Raw genomic sequence first — 25,065 nt, 5'->3', positions numbered from 1 at the left:
AATGTGTCTCCCCTACATTTCAGATCATTCCTATGCCCCTGGGTATAAATGTTAGTCCAAGACAACGTGTTAAAAAAGTGAAGAATAATTGTTAGAGATTTGTTTATACTGCTTTATGACATAACTCTCAATCTCACCATTAATGTTTTATTTTAAGGTAACACTTTACAACAAGGTTCCATTCATTAACAATAGTTAATTCATTTGGTATAATTAACAAACAAATAATTTTTACAGCATTTATTAATCTTTGTTAATGTTAGTTAATATCTCAGGAATAGGTCCTCACAACGCAAATTAATGGGTACCAAAATGTTGACGCTCCAAAAGCACATTAAGGCAGCATGAAAGTAATCCATACGACACCAGTAGTTTAATCCATGTCTTCAGAAGAAATATGATAAGTGTAAGAAACAGATCAATATTTAAGTCCTTTTTTAACAAAAAATTCTCTATAAATCTGAACCCAGTAGGTTAAAAAAAGAAGAATGTGATGGAGAAAGTGGAGATTGATATTCGGAGACCACATTTGTTCACAACATATGTTTATTTAAAAATAAATACATTTGGGGGTTATACGGCAGGGCTATTCTGCTACTTTCTTCAGAGGCCAGTTTATCCAGATGAAAACTCAATGGGAGGGCTATACATTTTTCCATATTTTTCTTAACCAGCACTTTCATTGTAACTAACATGAAAAACAAAACACTGTTAATAATGTGTGTTTGTTAATATTAAAATAGTCAGGGGTATTCAATAAAAAAATTTTAATGTCTGGACATAAAGTAAATTCAGTTTTAAGATCCGGCTGAAGAATTTGACCCCACCCTCAAATAACCAATAGGCTTCAATAAACTTTGAAAATAAAAACATACAACGTAAGGTTATTGTTCATGAAAACAGGAAGAACATTTAAATCTGTTAAAGTCTGTATATCTTTGACAATATTAACCCACATAAGAAAACAATGGAAATCTAACGTAGCACTGTCTTTTTAGATAAAATAAAGAACAAATCCTCCCATTCAGGAGGGGAAAATTAGCCTTTTCTTGTCCTGCACATGTGGTGAATTTGTGCAGGAGACAGATATTTGTGCAGATAATCATTGATAAGCAGAGAACAAACTGATTTGTTGATGTTCGTGATTGACACACGTCTGATTATAGAGCCAAACACAATCAAGATATATGCAGGTTTAATGACACTTCACATTTTTACTTTTAACCAGCTCGACTGACCCTGAACAGAAGAGACACACCCATTTAACACTTGAAGAAACTTAAACACGCACACTCTGGTCTGAAACTGGACCACGGATCGCTTTTGATGAACGCTGATGTTGTTGCACATGCCGCTGAGTGTTGTTAAACTCACCGCTGAGTTTTGCGCAGAGAATGTTCAGATATTTAGACAGTGACGCAATTTTATCAAAATCCGTCGGAGGGTCAGATAAATTGGCAGTCCACATCAAATCCTCCAAATGATCCACTGTATTACATTAAATAAAGAAATTGCATCATACCGGTAGACTCTGCAGTGGTATGCCAGAAAAACTGCCGGTACTCTGTTGAATAATTAGATAAGTGCAGACACTGTGTACCGGTGAGTACCCGCCCACTTCAAGCACTGGTTAGGACCTACAGAGCTGAGATATTCTAAAAATCTTTGTTTGTGTTCTGCAGAAGAAAGAAAGAAAGTCATACACATCTAGGATGCATGAGGGTGAGTAAATGATGGGTGATGTTGTTTTTTTTGGGTAAACAATTTCTTCAAGGGAAGAATCAAATATGTTAAATAAAAATATGCCTTCATATAAAGTGTTTTGAAGTGTGACATAATATTCTTCATCTAAATCTATTCTTTTTTTTTATTCTTGATTTATTTTAATGACCTTATATTAATTGAGAGGCAACATATGAATAATATTAAACTTTAAGTAATTTGTCAAATTAATTGTCCTGTGCTTCCCTACAGGACTTTAGACTTAAGCTAAAAGTTGATTAAAATGGTGACCAGTCACAGCACTTAAATAATACACTTCTCTTGTAGTAATACATGTATTACTGCATATACATGTACAGAGGAAAGTGGAAAATGGACATTTACCTAAAGTCCCAATAGGTGAATATTTCTTCTTGTGGACTGAATTCTTTGGACTTTTCTGAATTGAAAATACCTGACAGAAAACATGAGGTATGACAAAACTTTGTCAGCATTAAAGTGGCGCTGTTGTGAAGACGTTTGGGCTGTGAGCTGTTAGGGAATGAAGGGGTCTGGATTGAATTTCAACATGACAGCATTCCCCAGAACCACAGCGAGCATGAGAGGAGAGGGTGAAGAAGACAGTGACCTACAAACAGGTTTAAGTATCCTTTCTGCACTGACAGAGTGTATGATTCTGGGTACAGGAGAAGGCACCCCCTGTTGGACACATACCCTTTACTTAGGGTAGACAGACTGGTAGAAGGGGGGACAGCAGATACACAACGCACGGTGTTGTGGAGATAGTGAATTTAGTGAGCGTGGGATAATTATTCTGACCCAATGATTGCAAGTGGCAGAGGGTAAGTAGATGGACAAAACATACTCTTTTTACAAACATTTTATTTCAGAGTGAGTGTGGAAATGTTTTTGGGGAGATTTTTTAGAAACTAATGTAATTGATAAAGCTCAATCACCGTGTCCTCTACAATGCACTTGCAGACAACTATGACACTAAAGAAAATTTTACAGAACCATGATTAAGGCTTGTTTCATACTTCAGATTAACCTCAATGTTAATCATGTAGTTTCATTCTTGGTGTGAGAATCTAAGCAGTAATGGATCTTTCCTCTGGACTCAACTTATGTTGAGGAGAGAGTACAGTAGAGTACATTAAATGTTTGTATAAGTTTTCATGGGATGGCTTGAGAGGTTCCTGCAGAACAATTAAAGTATGGACAGTGTCTTCGGTTACGTAATTGGAACTGCATAGGTTTTCATATAGTGTGGTGGGGCAGCTTATTTATCTATTCACCTTCTAAAACACCACTTGGGTGGATAATTTTCATCAGTAAAGTTTACTTTTTGTCCTCTTCCCTATTTTTCTTCATTAAAAGTTTTTACAAACCTTTTATCGCTGAGTTTATACTAAGCTGAATTTATTGTGTTTCTCCCCAGTATACCAGATGGTAAAAGAGCAAGTGAGAGGTCCCATCTGCAGTCCAGAAAACCAAAGAAAGAAGAGGAGATGGACAACCTCGGCAAGGGAGGAGGAGGAGGATCAGAGAGTGGAATGGAGCACAAAAAACAAGTAGAGGAAAATGTCAGTGAGAGTGATAAGAAGCTGAAGGACCAGCGCAACAAAGCTGAAAAGGGTGACAAAGAGAAGGGTGAAACGAAGAGGGAGAATCGAAAATCTGGTTCATTGTTGAGAGTAGGTTGGGCACTGTCTGAACGTTTGGCCATCAATGTGTCAGGTATGCGCTATGAGACACAGATTCGCACCCTGGCCCAGTTCCCTGATTCTCTGCTTGGAGACCCACAACGTCGCCTACGTTACTTTGACCCCCTCCGCAACGAGATCTTCCTTGACCGCAATCGGTTCTGCTTCGATGCCATCCTGTACTTCTACCAGTCTGGAGGTCGGTTACGGAGGCCGGCCAACGTGCCTCTGGACGTCTTCATGGATGAATTGCATTTCTATGAGCTGGGAGAAGATATCATGACTCGCTTCAAGGAGGATGAGGGCTTCCCTAAGGAGGAACCTCGGCCCCTACCTGACAATGAGATCCAACGCAAGCTGTGGATTCTCTTTGAACACCCGGAATCCTCCGGAGGTGCCCGTATCATCGCCATCATCAGTGTGATGGTGATTGTGGTCTCCATCCTCATCTTCTGTTTGGAGACACTGCCTGACTTCAGAGCAGAGAAGGAGCTGAGAGAGGTGAGAGAAGGAGAGCAAGAAGAGTAGATTGATCAGATGTGTGACTGAAGCGTAAATAGCTATAAAAGTTTTATAAAATATAACTTGTCTAGAAGAGGATGGGATAAAGAAAGATGAAGGCTTAGTGTTGAAGTGTAGATGTGCGAGTAGAGTGAATAGAAATGTGAACATGCTAGGATGACAGCTGGTGAAAATGGTCTCAATCTGGCACATTTGGAACACTAGCTATTTTATATTACTATTCACAACACACTCACAGTTGTCTATATAACATACTATTGTATTGATCTGCATACTGCCTATAACATCAGCTTACTGTATATTGTGCTGTATATTGCATTACTTTTTAAATACTATTAAAGTAAATACACATACACACACATTGTGCAATGACAAATAGACATTTAGTGAGGTACATCACTTTAAGGGATGGTTGACAAAAAAAAAAAATTTCTGTCATCATTTACTCACCCTCATATTGTTTCAAACCTTTATGACTTTTTTAGAATTTTATGCTGCCTTGACGTGCTATGGGAATTATCCTACTTCCACTTTTTAAGTCATAATTACGAGGGCATCAGGTGCAAGTGCTTTGTTATTGGAAACATGGAGGATGCCAGGTTCATTCTTGCATATGTTTTGGGGAACTCTTATTTTATCACCTTAATTCATGTTAATCAGTTTGCTGACAACAATGGAATTTTGGTCAAATATATGCTATTATATTATTATTATATTGTTATTGATATAAGTGAATGTAAATTACCAAAAATGGCAAGTGATAACAAGGTTGCTGCATATAGAAAAAAAATAATATAATAATTCAACATAGAAACCGCCATGTCTCCTCCCAACTCGGAAACTCTGGTTTTAAAATTATCTTAGAGTTTTCCAGTTGTGATTATGACTTGAACGGGCATTCATGTGCAACTTTTGTGCAGGAACTTCATATTTATTATTATAATTTGATAGTATGTGAAGGCAGCATTAGCATGTCACCTTTTACTTTCACTGCATCTTTTTCCAGCTCTGTGATATAAAATCACAACTGCATGATACAAAGTCACAATTCTGTGATATAAAGTCGCAATCCCACCACGGAATAAAAAATAAAGGATAAAGGTAATTCTGACTTTATATCTCACAATTCTGACATTATTTATGTATAAATCAGCAATCGCGAAAGAAAGTCAGAATTGTGGTATAAAGACGAAATCACAAGTGCCATATATAAAGTCGAATTTGCGAGATTTAAAGTTGCAATTCCATGATATCAAGTCACAATCCCACCACGGAATATAAAAATAAAATAGATAATTCTGACTTTATGGGCTCCTTTTTGTGATGAGTTAGGCATAGCACAACGCGCAACAACCATACGCGAAACATTTTATAATTTTCCTGAGAACACTATTTCATCAAAATAGAACACTATTTTCGAGCCAGCACAAAGCGCAGTTGGGTGGTAGTGTTTGTGCTGTCTGTGGGAGTATACGCTCAATCTGTGGTTGTATTGTATGTTAATGAAGTGGGGCTAAGCACAATTTGTTATTTTCCTTAGAAATAGGTCATTAATACGTCGCTAAGACATTACAAAAGCACCTCTGTTATCAGCGCAAAGTCTAAACTCAGTTTCTGCATTTGCAGTTTGGAGATTTCACCAGCTGATGGTAATAAAATTCACATCCAAACTCTGAAAATATAGAGGAACTTCAAATTATGTCCCTGATGTTCACTGTTGTAGCTGTTTTATGGAATCAAAAATGTAAGAGATTTGTTAAACCTTCAAGAGGTTATGGTTTATTTGTCAATTTTTATAATTACTTTTTATGATCTCATTTGTATTGGTATTTTTCCACCTGTTGTCGTAGAGTGATTTTTTAACCCTCTATGGTACGGTGTTGCCTCCAGGCAACATAGTTTATTTTAGTTTTTTTTTATAAAAACATAATAAAATGTAATTGGTCAATGCTCTCTAAGGGGAGGGGAACTCAAATACTAACCAATGAAAATGCAAAAGAGTGTTCATATGACCCACAGGGGTCTATTTTGTTCCCTCTTTCAGCACACAGCACATCTCACATTGCTCCATATTTTCTCCACTGAAAAGGGCATTTTTCACCAATTTCTGTCCAGATAATCAGCTACAAAAAATCTGAGTCACCTTCATTGGTAAGTAAAGAAGTATTTTCAAAAAACTTTGCATTATGTATTATCAAATATATCATAGGAAATTACATAAAACTGCATGTTGCCTCGAGGCAACATTGTACCATAATGGAATCACATAAGGCCATACCAGGCATACTAGGTTTAAATAGAAGTATATTTTATTTGTATGGAAAAGAGTTTGAATTATCTAAATGTATTTGCATTTTTGCATGATTTTGAAATGCATTTATAAGAAAAGTAATTAACATACTATATATGCACAATTATGATTGTGCAGGAGATGAATCCGCACGTTTTCTATGGCACTTCAAAAAGGTATAAAGCACTGGTAGCACTGCCAGTTGATGAGAGTGAGGATGAGGTGACATGTAGTGATGAGGAAGATGAGGTCATAGTGACAGTTCGGTCAGGGAGAGAGTGAGAGCGAGAGTGAGGATGGAGATGAGGATGAGGATAAAGACGGAACTACCATAATGGTAGAAAATCAACAGGAAGAAGTTCAGAGTGAGAATGAGGAACCTGGTGATGGTGAAAATGGAGGTACAGTAGGAGGCTTGATTAGAGTAGGATGATTGGTAAATTTGGTAAAAAACATAAACATAAACAATTTGCATGTCATTTTTTTTATTTTATTTTTTTTTATTATTATTTTTTACAGAGGCTTGCCAGCAGCAATACACACGAGCTAAGAATTTAGAGTGGAGAAAATGCAGGACAATCCTTCCAGTACCACAATGGAGAGGCAGATTACCAAAGGCAACATATGTGAAACATCCTGCTGAATACTTTAGAGGCCTCCTCACTAGCAGCTGTATTGACAGTATAGTAGAACAAACCAACCTTTATGCCATACAGCGTGATCCTAGCAAACCACTCAAAGTCACAGCTGAGGAGATTGAGCAATTCATTGGCATTTGTTTCTTTATGTCAATCTTTGGACTTCCAGGATGCCGAATGTACTGGCAGTCAGCAACAAGGATCGACTGTGTTGCAAACACCATGGCCTTGCATCGCTGGGAGGCGATCAAACGCAATCTACACTTTGCTGACAACTTAAAGCAAGCTCCTATTGGAGAACCAACTTATGACAAGCTGTATAAGGTGCGCCCACTGCTGACATCCCTCTTGGAGCAGTTCCAAGCAATCCCAATTGATGAAAATCTTTGTGTGGATGAACAAATTGTCCCATTCAAGGAAAACACCCCATGAAACAGTACAATCCCAAGAAGCCAAAACGCTGGGGATATAAAGTTTTTGTTCTTGCTGATAGTGGTGGCATGGTCTACAACTTTGAGGTGTACACTGGGTGTATCTCTCCTTGCAGTGGGCAGCCTGACATAGGCGCTAGTGGTAACATAGTGCTTACCCTTTCAAGCATCATTCCAGACAACAGCTCCCACAAGTTGTACTTCGACAACTGGTTCTCCAGTGTTGACCTGCAGATGCTGTTGGAAAAGAGGAAGATCCACTGCATTGGCACAGTTAGAACCAATCGTCTGGCTGGATGCTGTCTCCCAACAGATCAAGACATGAAAAGGAAAGGAAGGGGGCCTTTGAGGAAAAGGAGACCATTTATAATGGGGTTACTCTTAGGGCTGTGAAGTGGCATGATAATCGAGCAGTCACTCTCCTCTCCACCTTTGCCTCAGCAAATCCAGCAACCACTGTGACAAGATGGGACAAAAAAAAGGAAGACAACAGTCCAGGTGAAATGCCCAAGCATTGTCACCAATTACAACAAAAGGATGGGAGGGATTGATCTACTAGACTCCCTCATTGCCCTCTACAGAACAAAGATTCGATCCAAAAAGTGGTATCACCGAGTGGTCTTTCACATATTTGATCTTGCCGTTGTTGAGGCCTGACTCCTCTACCGGAGAGACAGCAGAGACTGTGGCATCCCCCCAAATGATGTGAGCAGCCTTGCAAAATTCAAAGCTGAAGTTGCAGGGTGTCTCTGTATGGAGAGGTAGGCCTTGAAGAGAAGAGGGAGACCATCACAGCACATTGAGGAAGAACAGCCTGAGAAGCATCCAAAAACCCCTGTAGAACCACGACCATCAACACTGGTTCGCTTTGATCAGACCGCTCATTGGCCTGTTTGGGTTGAAAGAAAGGGGAGATGCAAATACCCAGGTTGTTCAGGCATTGTAAAAGTGCAGTGCACAAAATGTGTTACCTACCTGTGTTTTTCTGTTGAGAGGAATTGCTTCCTCAACTTTCACAAGCAGTGAAGTGCAATTGGTGAGGAAGGAGATTTTGTGCGTATGTGCTTGTGTACATGCAGGTCCTTGTGTGTGTGTGTATATACATGCTTGTTAGGATAAGGTTCATTTTAGGATAAGGTCATGGTGATTGTTAATGTTTTACCTTGAAACAACACCGATTGTAATGTTTTGATATCATAACTTAAATGATGGTTTGTAGTAGCTACTTGTGTTCCACAATGGTACAATGTTGCCTGAGGGCAACAGCTGGATAATAAATGTTACTTTTTATTAAATATGAAATGTGTAATTCATTAAAAACTTGATACATCTGTTTGTTCAAGTGTTTAGTTAAAGAAACTGATGTTTTCAATAAATATATTAATTTTTTCTTCATGAAAATGTCAAATGTTTCATTTTGTCCATTGTGGTACAATGTTGCCTTGAGGAAACAAACTTTTAATTAATTTATTAATTAAAAAATAATGATAATGTTTATTGATATTGTTATAGTGTCCAATGTTAAGCAGGAAAAACATAACAAATAATTTTTTCCTCACTGATATCATATTGCGTACCATAGAGGGTTAAGTCACTGCAAAAGGGGCCGGTGGAAGAGGTTGGAGAGGGTAAAATGTTTGGATTTGGGGAGGTGGTCATATATATATTTTTTTTGTTTTACGATTTTTGACCACTTCATTATTTTAATTATATTTACGTTTAGTTTGAAATATAATTTTGAAAAAAAAATATGTATTATCGCTCGACCCACAGTCTAACCTGAAGGCCAACACAATCACTGTTAATACTAGCCATGATTTTTGTGTCAGTAGGTCAATTTGATTTATAATATTTACTTTCTCTATAGTTTAACGGAGCCTACATTCAAGCCTTGGTGAGGACCACCATCCATGGAGTATAAAGGAGCATGTCACTGGAAATATGCCAAACATTCAACAAGGGCACAGTTAATGCACAAAAGAACCTTGAAGAAGTCCATATTAACATATTTCTATTCATCTAATTCATTGCATAGAGCCCATTTACACTACCAACATCTTATGAATGTGCTGTCTATGTTCATATCGCTGGTGCTTGACAGCTGCGTTTTGCGCTTTTAAAATAATGCCCAAAATCTCACAATTGTGACTTTATATATTATAATAGCGACTTAATTTCATGCAATTGCTACTTTATACTTTTGTACTTTTTTATAATTTTTTTCCTTGGCAGAATCCAGCTTCACAACACAGCAGGATACTGACACAAAGCAAAGTAAAGACAAAATTGCTCAGAGAATGTAAGAGTAAGCTTAGAGTCTAGGATATCACAAAAAGAGTAAAGGTGAAAGAAAGCACTGTTAAATGGTCAGGGGGAAGGGGGGTGGGGGGTGCAACAGAAAAACAGACAAGTGAGACATCTGTGGAGGGATACACCTACAGTATCTTACACAGCTAGAAAAAGGGAAGGAAATGAGAAATGACAGGTGACAGTATGAAGAATGTCTGTGCCTGATCAAGTGAGAGCAATAAGGGGGCATGGAGGGAACATCAGAAAAAAGTATCAAATTAGTTTCCCAGCAGCCGTCCAACTCCATCGGCACAAGCCTGTAACCCCAACACACTGCCAAAGCAGCGCAGTTATTCTGCATGGATCAGAGCTGGTGAGCGAGAGAGAGAGATAGGGAGATAGGGATGGCCAAGTACACTCTCAAGTTTCAACTTAGAGATCTAAGGTGTTATTTTTAGAGTAAGGACACCTCCTCAGAGTACATTAACACATAAACAGGAGCTTGTACCAATAAACAGAACAACTCCACTGCTTTAATAGGCATGGAAACACACACTTCCACACATTATTTGCAAAATTTACTAGAAGTAGCGCAATTAATCAGTCAGAATGCAGGTGTCATGAGAAGCGTTTTTAAACATTTATTTTCACTTGACAAGCTGTCTTAATGTGCAAGACGTTGAGAAATCATGTTTACCTAAAAAAAAAAAAAAGAAAAGAAAAAAGTGTGGACTGACAAATACACTGTCAAAAAATAAATAAATGTGCAGCACGATGATGGGGAACACTTCACAGAAAGCTAGTCAGACAGACATAAAAGATCACCCACACATCCATACACACTAATATCTCATATGTCAATTCAAATCTCCTGTCTTACTCTTCTTAAGTCTGTTTTCCAAGCAAACACAAACACATTGTTATTCTAAATTTAGTTTGTGTTATTAGGCTGGAAAATTTTAAATTAAGCTTGCACAATTTCAAGAATACATATTTCAATGCAAAAATGTCCCTACTTTTCTTACTTTTATGCTCCCTCATGTGTTATAGCATTGTGCTATACAATTGTTGGAGGTAACTTCTTGAGAAGTGACAATGATTGAGTTGTAAGGGCCATTGAGAAAAGGCCATGCTGTGTAACTCTGACAACAGAAAGGCCACTTTGACTTAGAAGCGGCCAAGTGGGTGTGAAATGAGCAATGAAATTGTTTCAGTAAGACACTTGCATGTAGGGCCTCAACAGAGACATAAATCAACAAAAACAATGTTTTGATGCATACGCTTACACAATAAAAGATATTAAGGCTGTAGTATTAGGCTGTAAACTTAAACAAAATATGTCAAATATAGCAAAAACTTTGACAAAAGTTGACAATATGTGAACATTTAATTTCAAGTGTCTGGGTCTGGTTTACATACACTGAGCATGTTTACATGCACCAATTATGCTTAATAAGACGACAACGTGTGTGGTCACGTTGTTAAACGTATTTCCTTTATAATGTAAGGTCATCATCAACATTATGTCGATTTCACATTGCATGTAAACACCTTTACCGGCATTCTTTCCAGCTTATCCAGTGTGCGCATGTGTTGTGCAAAGTCCTCTTTAAGGATTTTCCCTGAAAAGCGTAGAATAACACGATTATTTCAAATGTCATGTAAACGTGAATTTCTTGCTTTGTCAGATTTTTTTTAAATAAGCACATTTTTGAGGGTCACATGACACCATGCAAGGATCGGACGTTTGAACGGCGAGTTCTGCGCACTTTGCTAATTTTAATACCTTTTATGACATAAACCGGTGAGACTCGATACACTCTGTTCCATAACTGTTCTAGGAGGACAGTATGTCAAAGAATTCAAAATCTTTGGGCTCTGAAGATATTAAAAGACACTTACATGCTCAAGCCGACACTCCCAAGCAGGCCCTGAGCTGGGAGTCGATTTAGTCGGGGAAGTGTAGGAAATGCGGCGAGAGATGTTGAACATGTTGGCAATATCGCGGCGCCGTTTTGTGTTCCGTTCTGCATAACGCGACTGCTCATTTTATCTTATCGTGGGCCACGAAACGCGGATTGGGTCAGCCACGAAACGGGCCTAATGGGCTATGATAAGCTAAAATGAGTTATGCAGAACAGACCACAAAACGATATGCAGAAAGGTTATTTCTCTTCTTAAGCATAAGAAATATGATATAGTGTTTCTTCAAGAAACGCACCTTTCCCAACAGGAAGCTGAAATATTTGGAAAGATATGGGGTGGGCAGTTTTTTTTATAGTGCTGGCTCGAGTAAGAGCAGGGGAGTCATTACACTGATAGGTAAAGATCTACAGTTCAAATGTGTCAAACAGAGTAAAGATAAATTAGGAGTCATTATTGTTTTAGCTGAAATTCAGGGACAAAGTCTTATTTTGGTGAATATTTATGCATCTAATGTTGATCATCAGGACTTTTTTATAGAACTTGAAGGGATTTTGCAAGCTGCTGGCACCCCACATGATATAATATTGGGAGGAGGCTTCCTTGATCATAGTGAAGCAAAAGTGTGCAAGCCCCCTAGAGCAACAAAAAAATCTTGGTCTTACAGATATTTGGTAAGGACTATACATTTCTTTCTTCAGTCCATAAGATTTACACTAAAATAGATTTAATATATATATATATATGTCCCTCATTTCATCTGTTGTTGATTGCTCAATTGGAGACATTTTAGTCTCAGATCATACGGAGAGAAAGAAATCATATAGTTGGAGTTTTAATGTATCCCTTTTGCAAAATCCTGAATTCCAACAAATTCTAAAGGCTGAAATCAATGTCTATTTGGAGACCAACTGGTCCTTAGTATCCTCTGTGGGCGTGGCATGGGATGCACTTAAGGTGGTTCTCAGGGGCTGGATCATACAGTATGCCTCATTTAACAAAGAATCCAAGGCACAAGAACTAGTGAAATTAGAACGGAAAATTAAAAGTGCCGAGGCAGAGCTGAGGCGCTGGATGTTGTCTAATGGCCTCAGAGAATTGAGCCAATTGAAATACAGATATAATACTGTTTTGTCACAGAAGGTGGAGTTTTGGCTATTCAGGGCAAGACTTTGAGTCAGGGACAAAGCAGAGAAGCTTCTGGCTAGATATATAAAACAGAGAGAGTCTTTTTCTATCATTCCCTTAGTGAAATCTGCTGGTGGTGAAATATTTAACTCGGCCATTGATATTAATAATGATTTTAAAGAATTCTATCTTGATCTCTATAGTTCCACATCTTCATCTAATGATGAAGGTAAAGCTCTGGGGCCAGACGACTTTGACGCTGAATTATTTAGATCTTATGCTACAGATCTGGCTCCACTTTTGCTAGAAGACTATACGGAAACATTAAAGAATGGAAAGTTTCCGCTAACCATGACACAATCCTGAATCAGTCTGATTCTTAAAAAGGACAAAGATCCAAGCGAGTGTAAAAGTTACCGTCCAATTTCCCTGATCAATCTAGATGTTAAAATATTGTCAAAAATATTGGCTAACCGATAAAGTAGTTATAACATCTGTTATACATATAGATCAGGTGGAGTTTGTTCGGGGCCGTAGCTCTTCTGATAACATTAAGCGTTTCATCAATATCATGTGGTCAGTGACGAATGATCAGACTCTGGCCATCTCACTTGACACCGAAAAGGCGTTTGATATGGAAGAATGGGATTATCTTTAAGATTTTGGAATACTTTTATTGGATGGATTACGTTTTTTTATAGACACCCGGTAGTGGCGGTTCAAACAAATGAATTAATTTCAGATTATTTTACTCTAGATAGGGGCACTCTTTCCCCATTATTGTTCTGTCTTGCCCTGGAACCATTAGCAGCCGCGATAAGAAAGGAGGATGATTTTCCAGGGGTGATGGTGGGGAGGTGTGGCACATAAGCTTTTGCTTTACGCAGATTATATTTTATTATTCATCTCTGACCATGCTAGATCTATGCCTTGCCTCCACAGATTGATTAATTCCTTTTCTAAATACTCGGGATACAGAGTTAATTGGTCTAAATCCAAACCTTTTTCTCTGACAGCATACTGCCCGGTAAAGGCTTTTCAGCCAGGTGCTTTCCAGTGGCCCAAACAAGGCATTAAGTGTTTGGGTATTTTATTCCCAGAAAATTTGTGTGACCCTTTTATAAAAAGGTTTTCGAGCGATGTGGGCAGGGGGCTTCATTACATTTATCTGGTACTGGGAAGGTTAATGTTATTAAAATTCATTATATTCCAAAATTCAACTACATGCGACAATCTCTCCCTATTATAGGGATATAATAGATGTCCCCCTCTCTTATTTCAAGCAATTTGATAGCATTGCGATGTCCTTCATTTGGAATGGTAAATGTCCCAGATTACATTTCAGTAAATTGCATAGGCTGATTGACAAAGGTGGGCTAGGCCTACCCAAGATTTTGCTTTATTAATATGAGTTCGGTCTCAGACATTTGACACATTGGACACGTCCACTTGAGAGAGCCTCTCCCTGGTTTTGTATTGAACAGTAAGTTCTTGCCCCAGAGTATTTCACCATTGCAAAGCCTTTCTATCAAACTAATCTGAGAAGTTAAGTTACACCCAGTTATCCTGCAAATGCACTTTGTATGGACAAAGCTGTTTAATTCAGACATTTATTTAAATGTTGCCTGAAGCCTATGGCTGAACCCAAAATTATATATTAATAAGTCCCCTTTCTACTGGTCAGAGTGGATTGTGAGGGAGGTTAATATGCTTGGTGACCTATATGAGAGTGGAGTGTTGAGATACTTTGAAAATATGGTTCAACATTTTGGGATTCCCAGATCTCAGTTCTTTAGGTATTTACAGCTGTGCCACCTGCTCTGTACTATTTTTGGGGATAGCATACACCCTCCTAAAGCGGCAGATACTCTGGGAGTGGTGACTACTGCATTTAGAAAAGGTCATGAGGAATCAGTGTGTGTGTGAGTGTGTGTGTGTGGTGGGGGGGATTCTAAATTCTTGTTGACCGGGGTTTGTGGGGGATGCCGCCGCCACCTTGTGCCACACCCCCCACCCCCCACCCCCCAGCAAGATGCCGCCCTGGGCAACTGTCCATATCACCCATGCCTAAATCCATCAGTGACTCTCTGCTAATTCAGAGTCTGGGGGACAGTGTTTAAACTTCTATCAGGAGATTATGGGACAGCTTCTTGGTATAGAAACTTGGTTTTGGAGGAGGGACTGTGGGCTAGGATTCTAAAACATCAAGTCTACATTAGGGATGCAAGGGTGCATCTTATGCAATTTAAGATTTTACATTGATTCTATTGGACCCCCTATAGATTGTATAGGTTTAGTCTGAAAGACGCACACACCTGTTGTCGATGCCAGTCAGAAGATTGAGACACAACCCATGTTTTTTGATGGTGTGTTAAGATCCAAGAATTTTGGTTGAAGGTTCAGAGTTTTATGTGTGACTTATTGGGTACTCAGATTTCATTATGCCCTATGCTCTGTATTTTAGGCGATGAGGCTGTTGTTAATATAGAGGATAAACACATGAAAAATTGGGTCTTAGCCAGTGTTATGATCGCAGAAAGATTGTTTTAAGAGGATGGAAGTTGGCTGGAGCACCCTCATTTCAAGAGTGATGCACAGAGATGGGGAGGGTGGCGGCATTCAAGGAAATGGGGAACTTGGATTCATTTGATAGGAAATGGGGCAGCTATTTGGCCTTCTTGGAGGGCTCTCGGGGAGGGTATATATATATAAATTAATTAATGAATTAATTTGTCTATTTTCTTTTTGTGTGCATATACTCATGTGTGACCACAGAGTTATTTGTTGAGGGTCTGGGTGGGGTTGGGGATTGGGGATTGGGAGGGGTAATAGTGGGTGTTAAATGTTGATTCTGTAAATGTATGTTTTTCTTTTCTTTGTCAATTGTATGAATCAATAAAACTGTTAATCCAGAAACAAATAAGCACATTTTTAATAGTGGTAAGTGTTTTGGTGTGCATGCAAACGTGTTCAGTGTCATCTAAATGCAGGTCAATGGCATAATATGGGGTATTTTGCCCCAAAGACATTAATGTTATGTATGGTACAGTTAACAGTTTTTTTTTTTTTTTGCTTGTTGTTGTAGATTTTTTTAATTAGTCGAATTTATACAAATGTCAATGCAGCTTATATTGAACCTGCAATGAAAGAATGTTCGTAACTAAATAAAAAATATTTGGTCAACTGGATAACCTTACCTTGTAGAGAGAAAAAATTATATTCTATTACAAATGTATTACAAAACAATACATCTAATTTATGGTAAAATATTGTATATAAAAAAAGAAAAAAGTATGATTTATCTTACAGTTTCTTGTTTCTTCTTATTTTTTATATCAGGGTGTTTTATTTGGTTTAAGTAATATTTATTGCATTATTTTACTGTCACATGTGCTTGTTTAAGTGACACTGTTCACTGTCATGTTTATTGGTTATCATGTGGCCATTTGCCTTACCACCTGTGTTACTATGGTGATTAAAAGTTAATTTAAATGTGCAAAGCAGATTTTTGTATTTACATTAGGTTGGTATAATAACATTATATAATTTCATGAAATACACAGTAGTGAACTATAAAACATTCAAGCACCATGTAAAATATTTTCAGGCAACCACAGCTGCCATTTTGTTTTGTTTTTTACTGTTTTTCATCTTGAATTTAACAGGATGTTTTTTTTAACAGTGGTTATATTCTATTATTAAATATATCATATACTGTATGCAGTGCCCTTTTCCCCAGGCTCATCCTTTGTTCTCTTCTCTTCATTCTTCCCTTGACCCCCTCTCGTCCCCATCTTTTTCTTTTCCAGCAACTTGCATACCAGCCTCATCTCAATGTCGCAAACATCACCTTGCATGTCCTACCCCTGTCCTCTCCCTTCCAAGATCCATTCTTCCTGGTGGAGACCCTGTGCATCTGCTGGTTTTCATTTGAACTAGTGATGCGTTTTGCCTGCTGTCCCAGTAAGATGATATTCTTCAAGGATGTAATGAACATCATAGACTTTTTTGCCATCATTCCCTACTTTATCACACTCGGCACTGAGCTGGCCAAGTCTAAGGGAGCCACGCCGTCCATGTCCCTGGCCATCATCAGGGTTATCCGTCTGGTTCGAGTGTTCAGGATCTTCAAGCTGTCTCGCCACTCCAAAGGCCTTCAGATCTTGGGCCAGACACTGAAAGCCAGCTTGAGAGAGCTGGCCCTTCTCATCTTCTTTCTTTTCATTGGAGTCATTCTGTTCTCCAGCGCTGTGTATTTTGCCGAGGTGGACCACCCGGGCACGGCCTTCACTAGTATCCCAGAAGCCTTCTGGTGGGCTGTGGTCTCCATGACGACAGTGGGGTATGGCGACATGTATCCAATGACGGTGGGTGGAAAGCTGGTGGGCTCCATGTGTGCTATCGCTGGTGTACTCACCATCTCACTCCCTGTTCCTGTCATTGTTTCTAACTTCAGCTACTTCTACCATCGAGAGATGGAGTGTGAGGATAACCAAGAGTACACTCATGTCAACACTGATCTGTGGGAGGAGGGGGAGGGAGATGGTGAAGAGGGTGTGGAAGGTCCAGGGGAATATGGAAACCATGTTCCTCTTGAGGGAGGCACGGACTACAAGGGGATCTGTGCTCCTCTTAATGGGACTCTTCATGGTGGGCAAGCTGGAGAGCAAAGCGGAGGGAACCTTTACTTAAGGGAGCCACTAGTCACCCAAGTCTGAGACACTGGAGATCAGAGTGAGATTAAATTGAGAGATGTGGCCCATGTTCACTGGACACTGCCTCGCTGTGAATCTGAATATATGGGAAATGGAAAGTAAGAATGCATGAAAGGAGGCATGAAAGAGAAACTGATACAGAGGATTACATGTAACTCAAATGGCACATTTACAAAGCCAGAGGAGGATATTTTACAGAAGAAAGAGTATACGGTACAGTAAAAACAAAAATTATTGACCAGCATTAAAACAAATTTCTTAATGTTGTGCTTAAAAAACTTTTTTGGTAACACTTAACAATAAGTTTGTATATGTTAAAGGGATAGTTCACCCAAAAAAGAAAATGCACTTATTATTCACTCACCCTCAAGCCACCCCAGATGTGTATGACTTGGTGTGTGAGAGAATAAGATCAATATTTAAGTGCTTTTTTACTCTAAATCTCCACTTTAACTTTCAGATGTGAAAGTGAAAATAAACAGGCACCACATGAGACTTTCAGATGTAAAAGTGAAAGTGGAGATTTAGAGAAAAATGTTGGTCTGTTTCTCACCCACACCTAATGGCCCCATTCACTTCCATTGTAAGTGTTACACTGTAATCCAGATTTTTGCTTTTTTAACTTAATTTATGTGGTAATCAACATTATGACACAAATGTTGTTGATTGATCTTAACTTGTATTGAACTCGGAATATTCCATTAATAAATGCAGTAAAAATCCATTATTCGTGGTTAGTTTATGATACCTAATGTATTATAAAGTAATCTCAGCAAACAGTTTTTGTTTAACAGAACATTCTAGGAATGTTAGTTTATGGTTATAAAAAATAAAACCTAAAAAAGAATATTCCTAGAACATAGGAATAGGTTCCCAAAAATAACCAAACAGAAACTATACGCTAACGTTATGCGAACGTTCTGTTTTTGCAAGGTAGCACCTTATTGTAAAATTTTACCACTTATATTTTAATATCACCACATTAAATCTTTGAATGTATTTATTAATGAAACTATTTTTCTTTGTGCAGAGAGTGGCATTTGTTGTCTTAAATGATAGAATGTGTTTGAAAAAATAGCTGAGCTGAAAGCTGACCTGTGTTGTGAAATAAGCGTTTGCATTTACGCTTAAAGGGGTCATATATTGCCATTTTTGTACAAGTTAATATGAATCTTTAGGGTCTAAATGAAAACTTTGTAATATACTTTTATTAAAAATTCTCATTAGTATTTTAAGAAAACACTAATTTTACCTGCTCAAAAACAGCTCTGTTTTCAGCACGCCGTTTCAGTGCATATGACTTTAAATGATAATGAGCTTTGGTCACCCCGCCCCTCCAAAAAAAGATTCGCGCAAACATGAACGCATTGACGATGCTCGTGGGGAATATTCCCATCGTAAACAAAACTCAGCCACTGCGTCTTCAGCGGTTCAGATTTAGGAACATCAAAATGACTGCTGTGTTCGTTATTACACCAAGAACAGGACACCACAATCGCTTAGGCGCCATTCTGCTCCAGTGTATCAACAGTGATGACGGACTATGATTGACAGCTCGCTCACGAGCGAGGGCGGGTCTGTGTTGAAACACTGCTGTCAATCAACAATCCTGGGAGGGGCGTCCGACCGTGTGACGTCACACGGTCGAACGGCTCGATTTGAGGCAGGGGAAAATATATAAGGAGATTAAAACAAAAACACTGGATGGATTTTTTATCATAATAGGATGGTTGTGTACAGGCACAGCCAACACACATTTCAGTACAATCAACTTGAAAAAGTGCATGTACCATTATATGACCCCTTTAAAGATCTTACTGGAGTTCTTGGTACCAGTATATAAAGGACATATTCATAGTAAGAAAACTGTGTGGTGTCATTTAAATGTCACATATTTTGTCACCCAGTTGCCACCATGAATGTGCCAGGGATTTGTGTGTCAGACGGACAGATAAAGTCTTAAGCATCATTAATCTGGAGTTTTGATTACATGCTGCTGCATTGTAATTGTTGTTCTCAGTGACACTGTTCAAATACTGTGAATGAGAGATACCTGTGTGTGTGTGTGTGTGTGTCTGTGTGTGTGCATGCTTTCAAGTGTAATATGTTACTCTGGATATGAAGGTTTTCTATGAAATGTAACTGTGAAGCTTATTTGTGTACTTTTATTTATTAAAAAGGTTCATCACTCAAAAATCATCCTGAAGTGACTCAGTAAACAATGGAAATAATAACAAAATAAACTTCTAACAAAAGTATGAAGGTGGAATCTTTGCCAGCAGATATCCATCATGTCATTTCTTCATGCAATAATTACATTAAATAATTTTTAGATTTTTAGACTTTTTAAATAAATATGCTCAAATAAATACAGTCTGAGAAAACAAATAACTATGTCAACCTTGCTGTCCAGTGATGTTGTAAATTATGTCTCCATTACTAATGTTCTCCAGTCCTCATTTCTTAGTATGTAGACTAGGGCTGAAAATAGTTTGTATGTGTGACTGATGTCTCATTCCAAGTGGGTCGTCAGAGTTTAAGTTTATGTCCTGAATATGCTGTTCCACCTTGTGTATCTGGCTGTCCTCTCCTCTCGCCAACTGAGTGTTCAGAACGGGGAGGAACCGAGAAGATTTGATTTTATATCTCTTCCCTGGCTGCAACACAGTTAATCCATTGAAATGTGAATATCCATCTTCCAGGAGCTGTTCGTCAAAGGTGCAGTCCTTTTCAGTGTAATCCTTCTAGAAGAGAAAAGAAAACTCAGTACCAAATGTGTCTCCAGTGCAAATTATATTAGGCTCATTCACAGTGTGTACAAGTGGATAACATCTGCTTATTAGTGTTAATATAATGGCAAATTCACAGATCATTGTTTGTATCTTGAAACCAGGTTTTATGTGGTTTTTAAGTGCATGGTGTTGCAAAATATGTCCAAGCAATTCCACATTTTTTCAATAAAAATTCAATATAAAATTATCAAAACACACATGGAGATGTATTTCACTAATTCTTTTACGAGTAGAAAAATTAATAATAGACTACGTAACACTTTACAATAAGAGTTTTATTCATTAAAATGTGTTAATGCATTAGGTAACATAACTTAAACTAACCATGAACAATTATTTTTTGGTAAATGTTAATTTATCAAAATACTTGTGCATTGTGTGTTCATGTTAGTTTTTATTGCATTAACTTATGTGAACATATACAACTTTTAATTAAAATAAATGCTATAAAAGTATTGTTCATTGTTAATTTATGTTAACCATTGCGTAAACTAATGTTAACTAACACAACCTTCTTGTAAAGTGTTACAGAATTTTTTTTTTTTTATAAAATTGTAAAGTTAACAAATAATGAAACTTGTAGCTGGCAGCAATTTAATTTAGTAAATGTAATAAAGAATTGAATTACAAGTTAACTACTTTAATTTAAATTTCACCAATATTATAATTACAGTTGTTATGTTGTGTGTTACACAATAGAGTATGGAAGGGGTATTTGATGTTTGTTTGAAGAGGTTATACAAATTGCCTGGAACCTTGAAAGCATGTATGTCTAAAATGTGTGTCTTTCTTTATTATACTGGTAAATCGCTATTTTATGTTTCCATTGCTCTCTGACAATTTAGCTAAAATGACTACTTAATGTGGCCTGTAAAGGAATAGTTTAACCAAAATAAAATAATTATTTCATCCATGGCATATTTACCCTGTTGTCATTCCAGATCTGTATGACTTATGTGCTTTTTGGAGCTTCAAAGTTCTGGTCACCATTCACTTGTATTGTGAGGACCTACAGAGCTGAAATATTCTTCTAAATTTTTTTATTTGTGTTCTGCAGAAGAAAGAAAGTCATACACATCTGGGATGGCTTGAGGGTGAGTAAATGATGACAGAGTTTTCATTTTTGGCTGAACTATTCCTTTAAGAACAAAAACAAACAAACATTTTTGTATGCTGAAAATCACAGTTCCACCACAAATCTGTGATCTGTGGGGCAATCACAATCTGAAAGTATGTAACAAATAATAATGAATAATTCTAGTAAAATGTTGCCAAATGTTGTACCATTACTGCATTACATTACACACTGGTTTGTAACAGTTAGAATCACTCATGTAGCAATTGAAACACTACTGGATTTTACACATTGTTCATGATGTAATGAGGGAGAGTGTTCAGACCTGTCCTCTCGGGATGCCTTCTTTGTTCACGCAGAGGAAGAGTGATGTAACCACACCTCTGATGACTGTCACACCTGCTTTCACTGAGCGCAGTTCTAGCACACCTGCAGCACAGCAAACAATGCCACACCTTACTCAATCTTCCATAGAAGCGTATATGACATTTAATATTAACCACCTTTGGACCCCAATCGTTATCAACCTTACCCAATCACTATAAATAACAAAACAACCTAACATAAACAGTCATTAACACAGACATCCCTGTTATATTGATCTCAGAGTCATGCTTATCAACATGTTATTACCTTCTTATCTTATCTGTTAGATAAACAGGTATTTTTCCTTAAAATACCCTGCTAATAGCAGGTCATTCCGAGAAGCTTTCATGATAGTGACTACTGTAGTACTCTTATAGTAAAATACAGGTGTGCTCTCTTAACTGTGTTTGGAGAAGTGTGCAGTTGCTTACAATTGGAGTTTGGTTCTGTGGAACCCTTGACTGAGCCATCAGCATTCATTTCAAGAAACAGCTCTTGTTTAGGGTTCTCTACAACACACACACACACACACACAGAGAGAGAGAGAGATACATAAGCACACTTACTGCAGTTAACATCCACACTATTTCCAGTGTATTTAATCTTAAGAAAGATAAACAGTTTACTTTATTGAAGTAACATTACCAAGCAACACTAAACCCTAATAGGCTGAACTTGAATGAATAAAGAGACTTGCCCCCAGTAAATTATGTAATGGTGTCTTTAAAAACAAGTGTTATAAAATGTACCTAATGTGGTCTTCTAAATGAGTAAGCCATCTAAATCATAAAGTTAACTAGTTGCAAGTAGACTTAACTCAAATTTAAAATCAAATTGCTTTCATGCTATAATAATAATAATAATAGTTTCATTTGATTTAGCTCAAAATTATAGCATGTGGTGGTATATAAATAAACCTTAGTGCACACAAAACTGCACTTGGAATGTAAAGTAGATAAAATTCAACACAGCCCAAGTTTTCTTCGAGGAAACTGATCACGCTAACAGTAACTTCACGAAAACTTGAACTACAACAAAACAACTACAAAAGTCAAAATGTTAATTCTGAAAACAACTCTTGCATGCACCACATCAGGGTCAGATATTAAGGTGGGCATTGGGCAAAAATGCCACCCAAAAGTTACAAAAAATACCCCACAAATTAAAATTGTACCCGTTATGAAGTTTCCTATTTGTAAACTTGATATAGTGCTTAATATTCTATTCTAGACTGATTGATTTGGATTTAGATTTAATTTTATGGGTAAGAGGTAATACATTCTCAATGTAATTATTCAGATTTGTTTATTTGTTAATTAATTGATTAAATCAAGGATGGCACAGTTTATATTTTATGGTTATGAATATTGGCCCTTAGAGGAAAAGTTCATTTCTGACACTGGTTCCCATGGATGGGTATTCCTCCATGCAGCCTCAATTTTGTCCTTAAACATATCGAGACACTTAAAATCTTCAACTTATGTATTTTTGAATCCAAAGAAGTTTAAGAAACTTGGATATCTGAGTTATGATTCCAAATCGTGAAATTTCAGGCACTGTATATTTAGGACCAATTGATCATTTTGAGGTGCTCAAAACATTTGACCATTTGATTTTACAGTGAAGCTGAATAGATTGGAATAACTGGTGAGGTAGCGCTGGAAATAAAGAGCGTTGACTGGTAAAAGTAGCACAAGTGACAGTTACCCACAATAAAATGAAAGTTGATCCTAAAATCGAAACCAGTTCGTAACAAAACGCTGTTAAAGGTGTTCTGAGGTGACTTGAAAATGTGTGTCATATGGTACAGTCTAGATGAACTACTTTATTCTATTAAAAGTTTTATTTAATCAGACAAAATTCACCAAACATATTAGGTTGCACCAATTATTTCTTTTTTATGGACTAGATCAAGTAGAAATAGATCCTTAAAACAACAACGGCATGCTACCACTTTTTTTTAGTGCAGGAAAGGGCACTGTAATATCAAATAAGCAGTGCAAACACAGAAATAAGCAATAACATTGCAATGGTTAAAGGTTGAATGAAATTTAAAAGAGGTCATTACCTATGTAGAGCAGCTGTTCCCTGACCTGAGAGCTGAAAGGTGCAAGTACACTCTGTACAGGAACATACATACACCAATGGAGTGGGGGAAACAGGACAAGAAGAATGTAAAAAGAGGCAAAAAGCATCACAGACTGAGCTGACCGGGCAGGCATCATTACAAGTGACGGTATCCAGATGTATATATAAAAAAATCCTCAAAACCAAGGAGAAAAAAAATCGTTGCTCTGGTAATAAAAAACCCTAAACCTGGCATAAATATTGAATACAATGCACAGTATCCAAAGGTTTTCAGAAAATCCAGAAAAATAATCTTTTACTCTGATGCTAATATCTGCACTACACTGTGCCAATAAACCTTAAACCTGGCATGAATATTGAATAGTATTTACAGTTGCTGCAGACTATGCAAGGAACTGAGCATGAAGTAATGTTTCTACGACCTCACATATGATTGTCTCCACAAGAGACGTGTAGCTGTTAACTGTTATATATATATGGTAGCTTTGAGAGAGGAAGAGTGTGAATCAATGAGTCACTTAAGTACGAAAAGGAAAAATGATAACAAACTTGTTTTCAGGAAACAAACAAGGATAAACTGATGGTAAAACTCATACGCTCTTCAGTTATGCCAGTCATGCCATTGATCTCAGAGAACAAGAGGCCCGCAACATTGTGATCAAGAGGAGAAATGCGTATTTCATACTGTTTTACAGATAACACAGTATGATGCATTGATCATTGTTTATTCAATATTAAGTGTGTTAGTTAAATCCCCAACATTCAGAGGAAATGAGAGTGGAGTTGGCAGTTTAAACATGACCATAAAAATGCCATAAAATGAGCTCATGGGTTTTGCGTGCTCATCTGTGCGTTCTCACTAAGCTGTTGAACAGTGTTTGTGCATGCGGCACTAACACCACCTCACATATAGAGGGCAGTGTGAGATCAAGTTGAAATAGTGTGTTTTTTTTAAAACAAGTCTAATTAAACAAGAGGACATAAAAGTTAGTGCAAACACACACTTGCTCACACACAAGCACTTAACCTGAATTTTATGCTTAGAATGTGCGTTTGAGTTCGTTTGTTCTGTCAATAATTGTCACAGCCTTGTAAATGATTAATGACTGTAAACATTGAGGCATAATTGGCCTTCAAAGCTGGGTTCAAGTCAGAATCCAAGCCCTCAAAGACACTCATTATTCCTGCAATGGCCATTCATCCCTTTTGTCATTCTGCTAATATGGTACTTAATACATCTTTACCCTTAATCTTTTCTTTCTATATCTCTCTGACGTCAAGGGAACCCACAATAACGTCAGTGTCCCTTGTAAACATCTCCCTTCTGCCTCACTGTTTTCCTGGTAAGAGTTAGGAAGATTGATGTCTTTCTGGCCATCTGCT

General features: G+C 37.6%; 2 protein-coding genes across 2 annotated transcripts; one reads left to right on the top strand and one right to left on the bottom strand.

Annotated features, from left to right (window-relative positions):
• Window positions 1–2,396: 2,396 nt before the first annotated feature.
• On the top strand, window positions 2,397–19,619 carry LOC127647344 (potassium voltage-gated channel subfamily A member 7-like). Its single transcript, XM_052131533.1, has 3 exons — window positions 2,397–2,564; window positions 3,161–3,926; window positions 16,456–19,619. The coding sequence occupies exons 1-3, from the start codon at window positions 2,545–2,547 to the stop codon at window positions 17,362–17,364; spliced, it is 1,695 nt and encodes a 564-aa protein (XP_051987493.1). The 5' UTR covers window positions 2,397–2,544; the 3' UTR covers window positions 17,365–19,619.
• Window positions 19,620–19,803: 184 nt separating this feature from the next.
• On the bottom strand, window positions 19,804–23,732 carry LOC127647362 (fibroblast growth factor 21-like). Its single transcript, XM_052131553.1, has 4 exons — window positions 23,663–23,732; window positions 22,026–22,103; window positions 21,554–21,657; window positions 19,804–20,105 (listed from the first exon to the last, which is right to left on the bottom strand). Exons 1-4 carry the CDS (start codon window positions 23,730–23,732, stop codon window positions 19,818–19,820), a joined length of 540 nt encoding a protein of 179 aa, XP_051987513.1. The 3' UTR covers window positions 19,804–19,817.
• Window positions 23,733–25,065: the final 1,333 nt, after the last annotated feature.

The sequence above is a fragment of the Xyrauchen texanus genome, chromosome 8 (genome assembly GCF_025860055.1).
Source record: "Xyrauchen texanus isolate HMW12.3.18 chromosome 8, RBS_HiC_50CHRs, whole genome shotgun sequence".
NCBI classification, from domain to species: domain Eukaryota; kingdom Metazoa; phylum Chordata; class Actinopteri; order Cypriniformes; family Catostomidae; genus Xyrauchen; species Xyrauchen texanus.
The sequence above is the reverse complement of the archived record's forward strand: the minus strand, read 5'-3'. Positions and strand labels throughout refer to the sequence as shown.

Excerpts from the sequence above, each read along its gene's own strand:
- LOC127647344 (XM_052131533.1), top strand. The coding sequence starts at position 2,545 with ATGATTGCAAGTGGCAGAGG. Across the intron at positions 2,565-3,160 it reads ATGATTGCAAGTGGCAGAGG|TATACCAGATGGTAAAAGAG; the intron begins GTAAGTAGATGG and ends GTTTCTCCCCAG. Across the intron at positions 3,927-16,455 it reads CAGAGAAGGAGCTGAGAGAG|CAACTTGCATACCAGCCTCA; the intron begins GTGAGAGAAGGA and ends TTTCTTTTCCAG.
- LOC127647362 (XM_052131553.1), bottom strand. The coding sequence starts at position 23,732 with ATGTATGTTCCTGTACAGAGTGTACTTGCACCTTTCAGCTCTCAGGTC. Across the intron at positions 22,104-23,662 it reads GGAACAGCTGCTCTACATAG|AGAACCCTAAACAAGAGCTG; the intron begins GTAATGACCTCT and ends TGTGTGTTGTAG. Across the intron at positions 20,106-21,553 it reads AAGGCATCCCGAGAGGACAG|AAGGATTACACTGAAAAGGA; the intron begins GTCTGAACACTC and ends TTTCTCTTCTAG.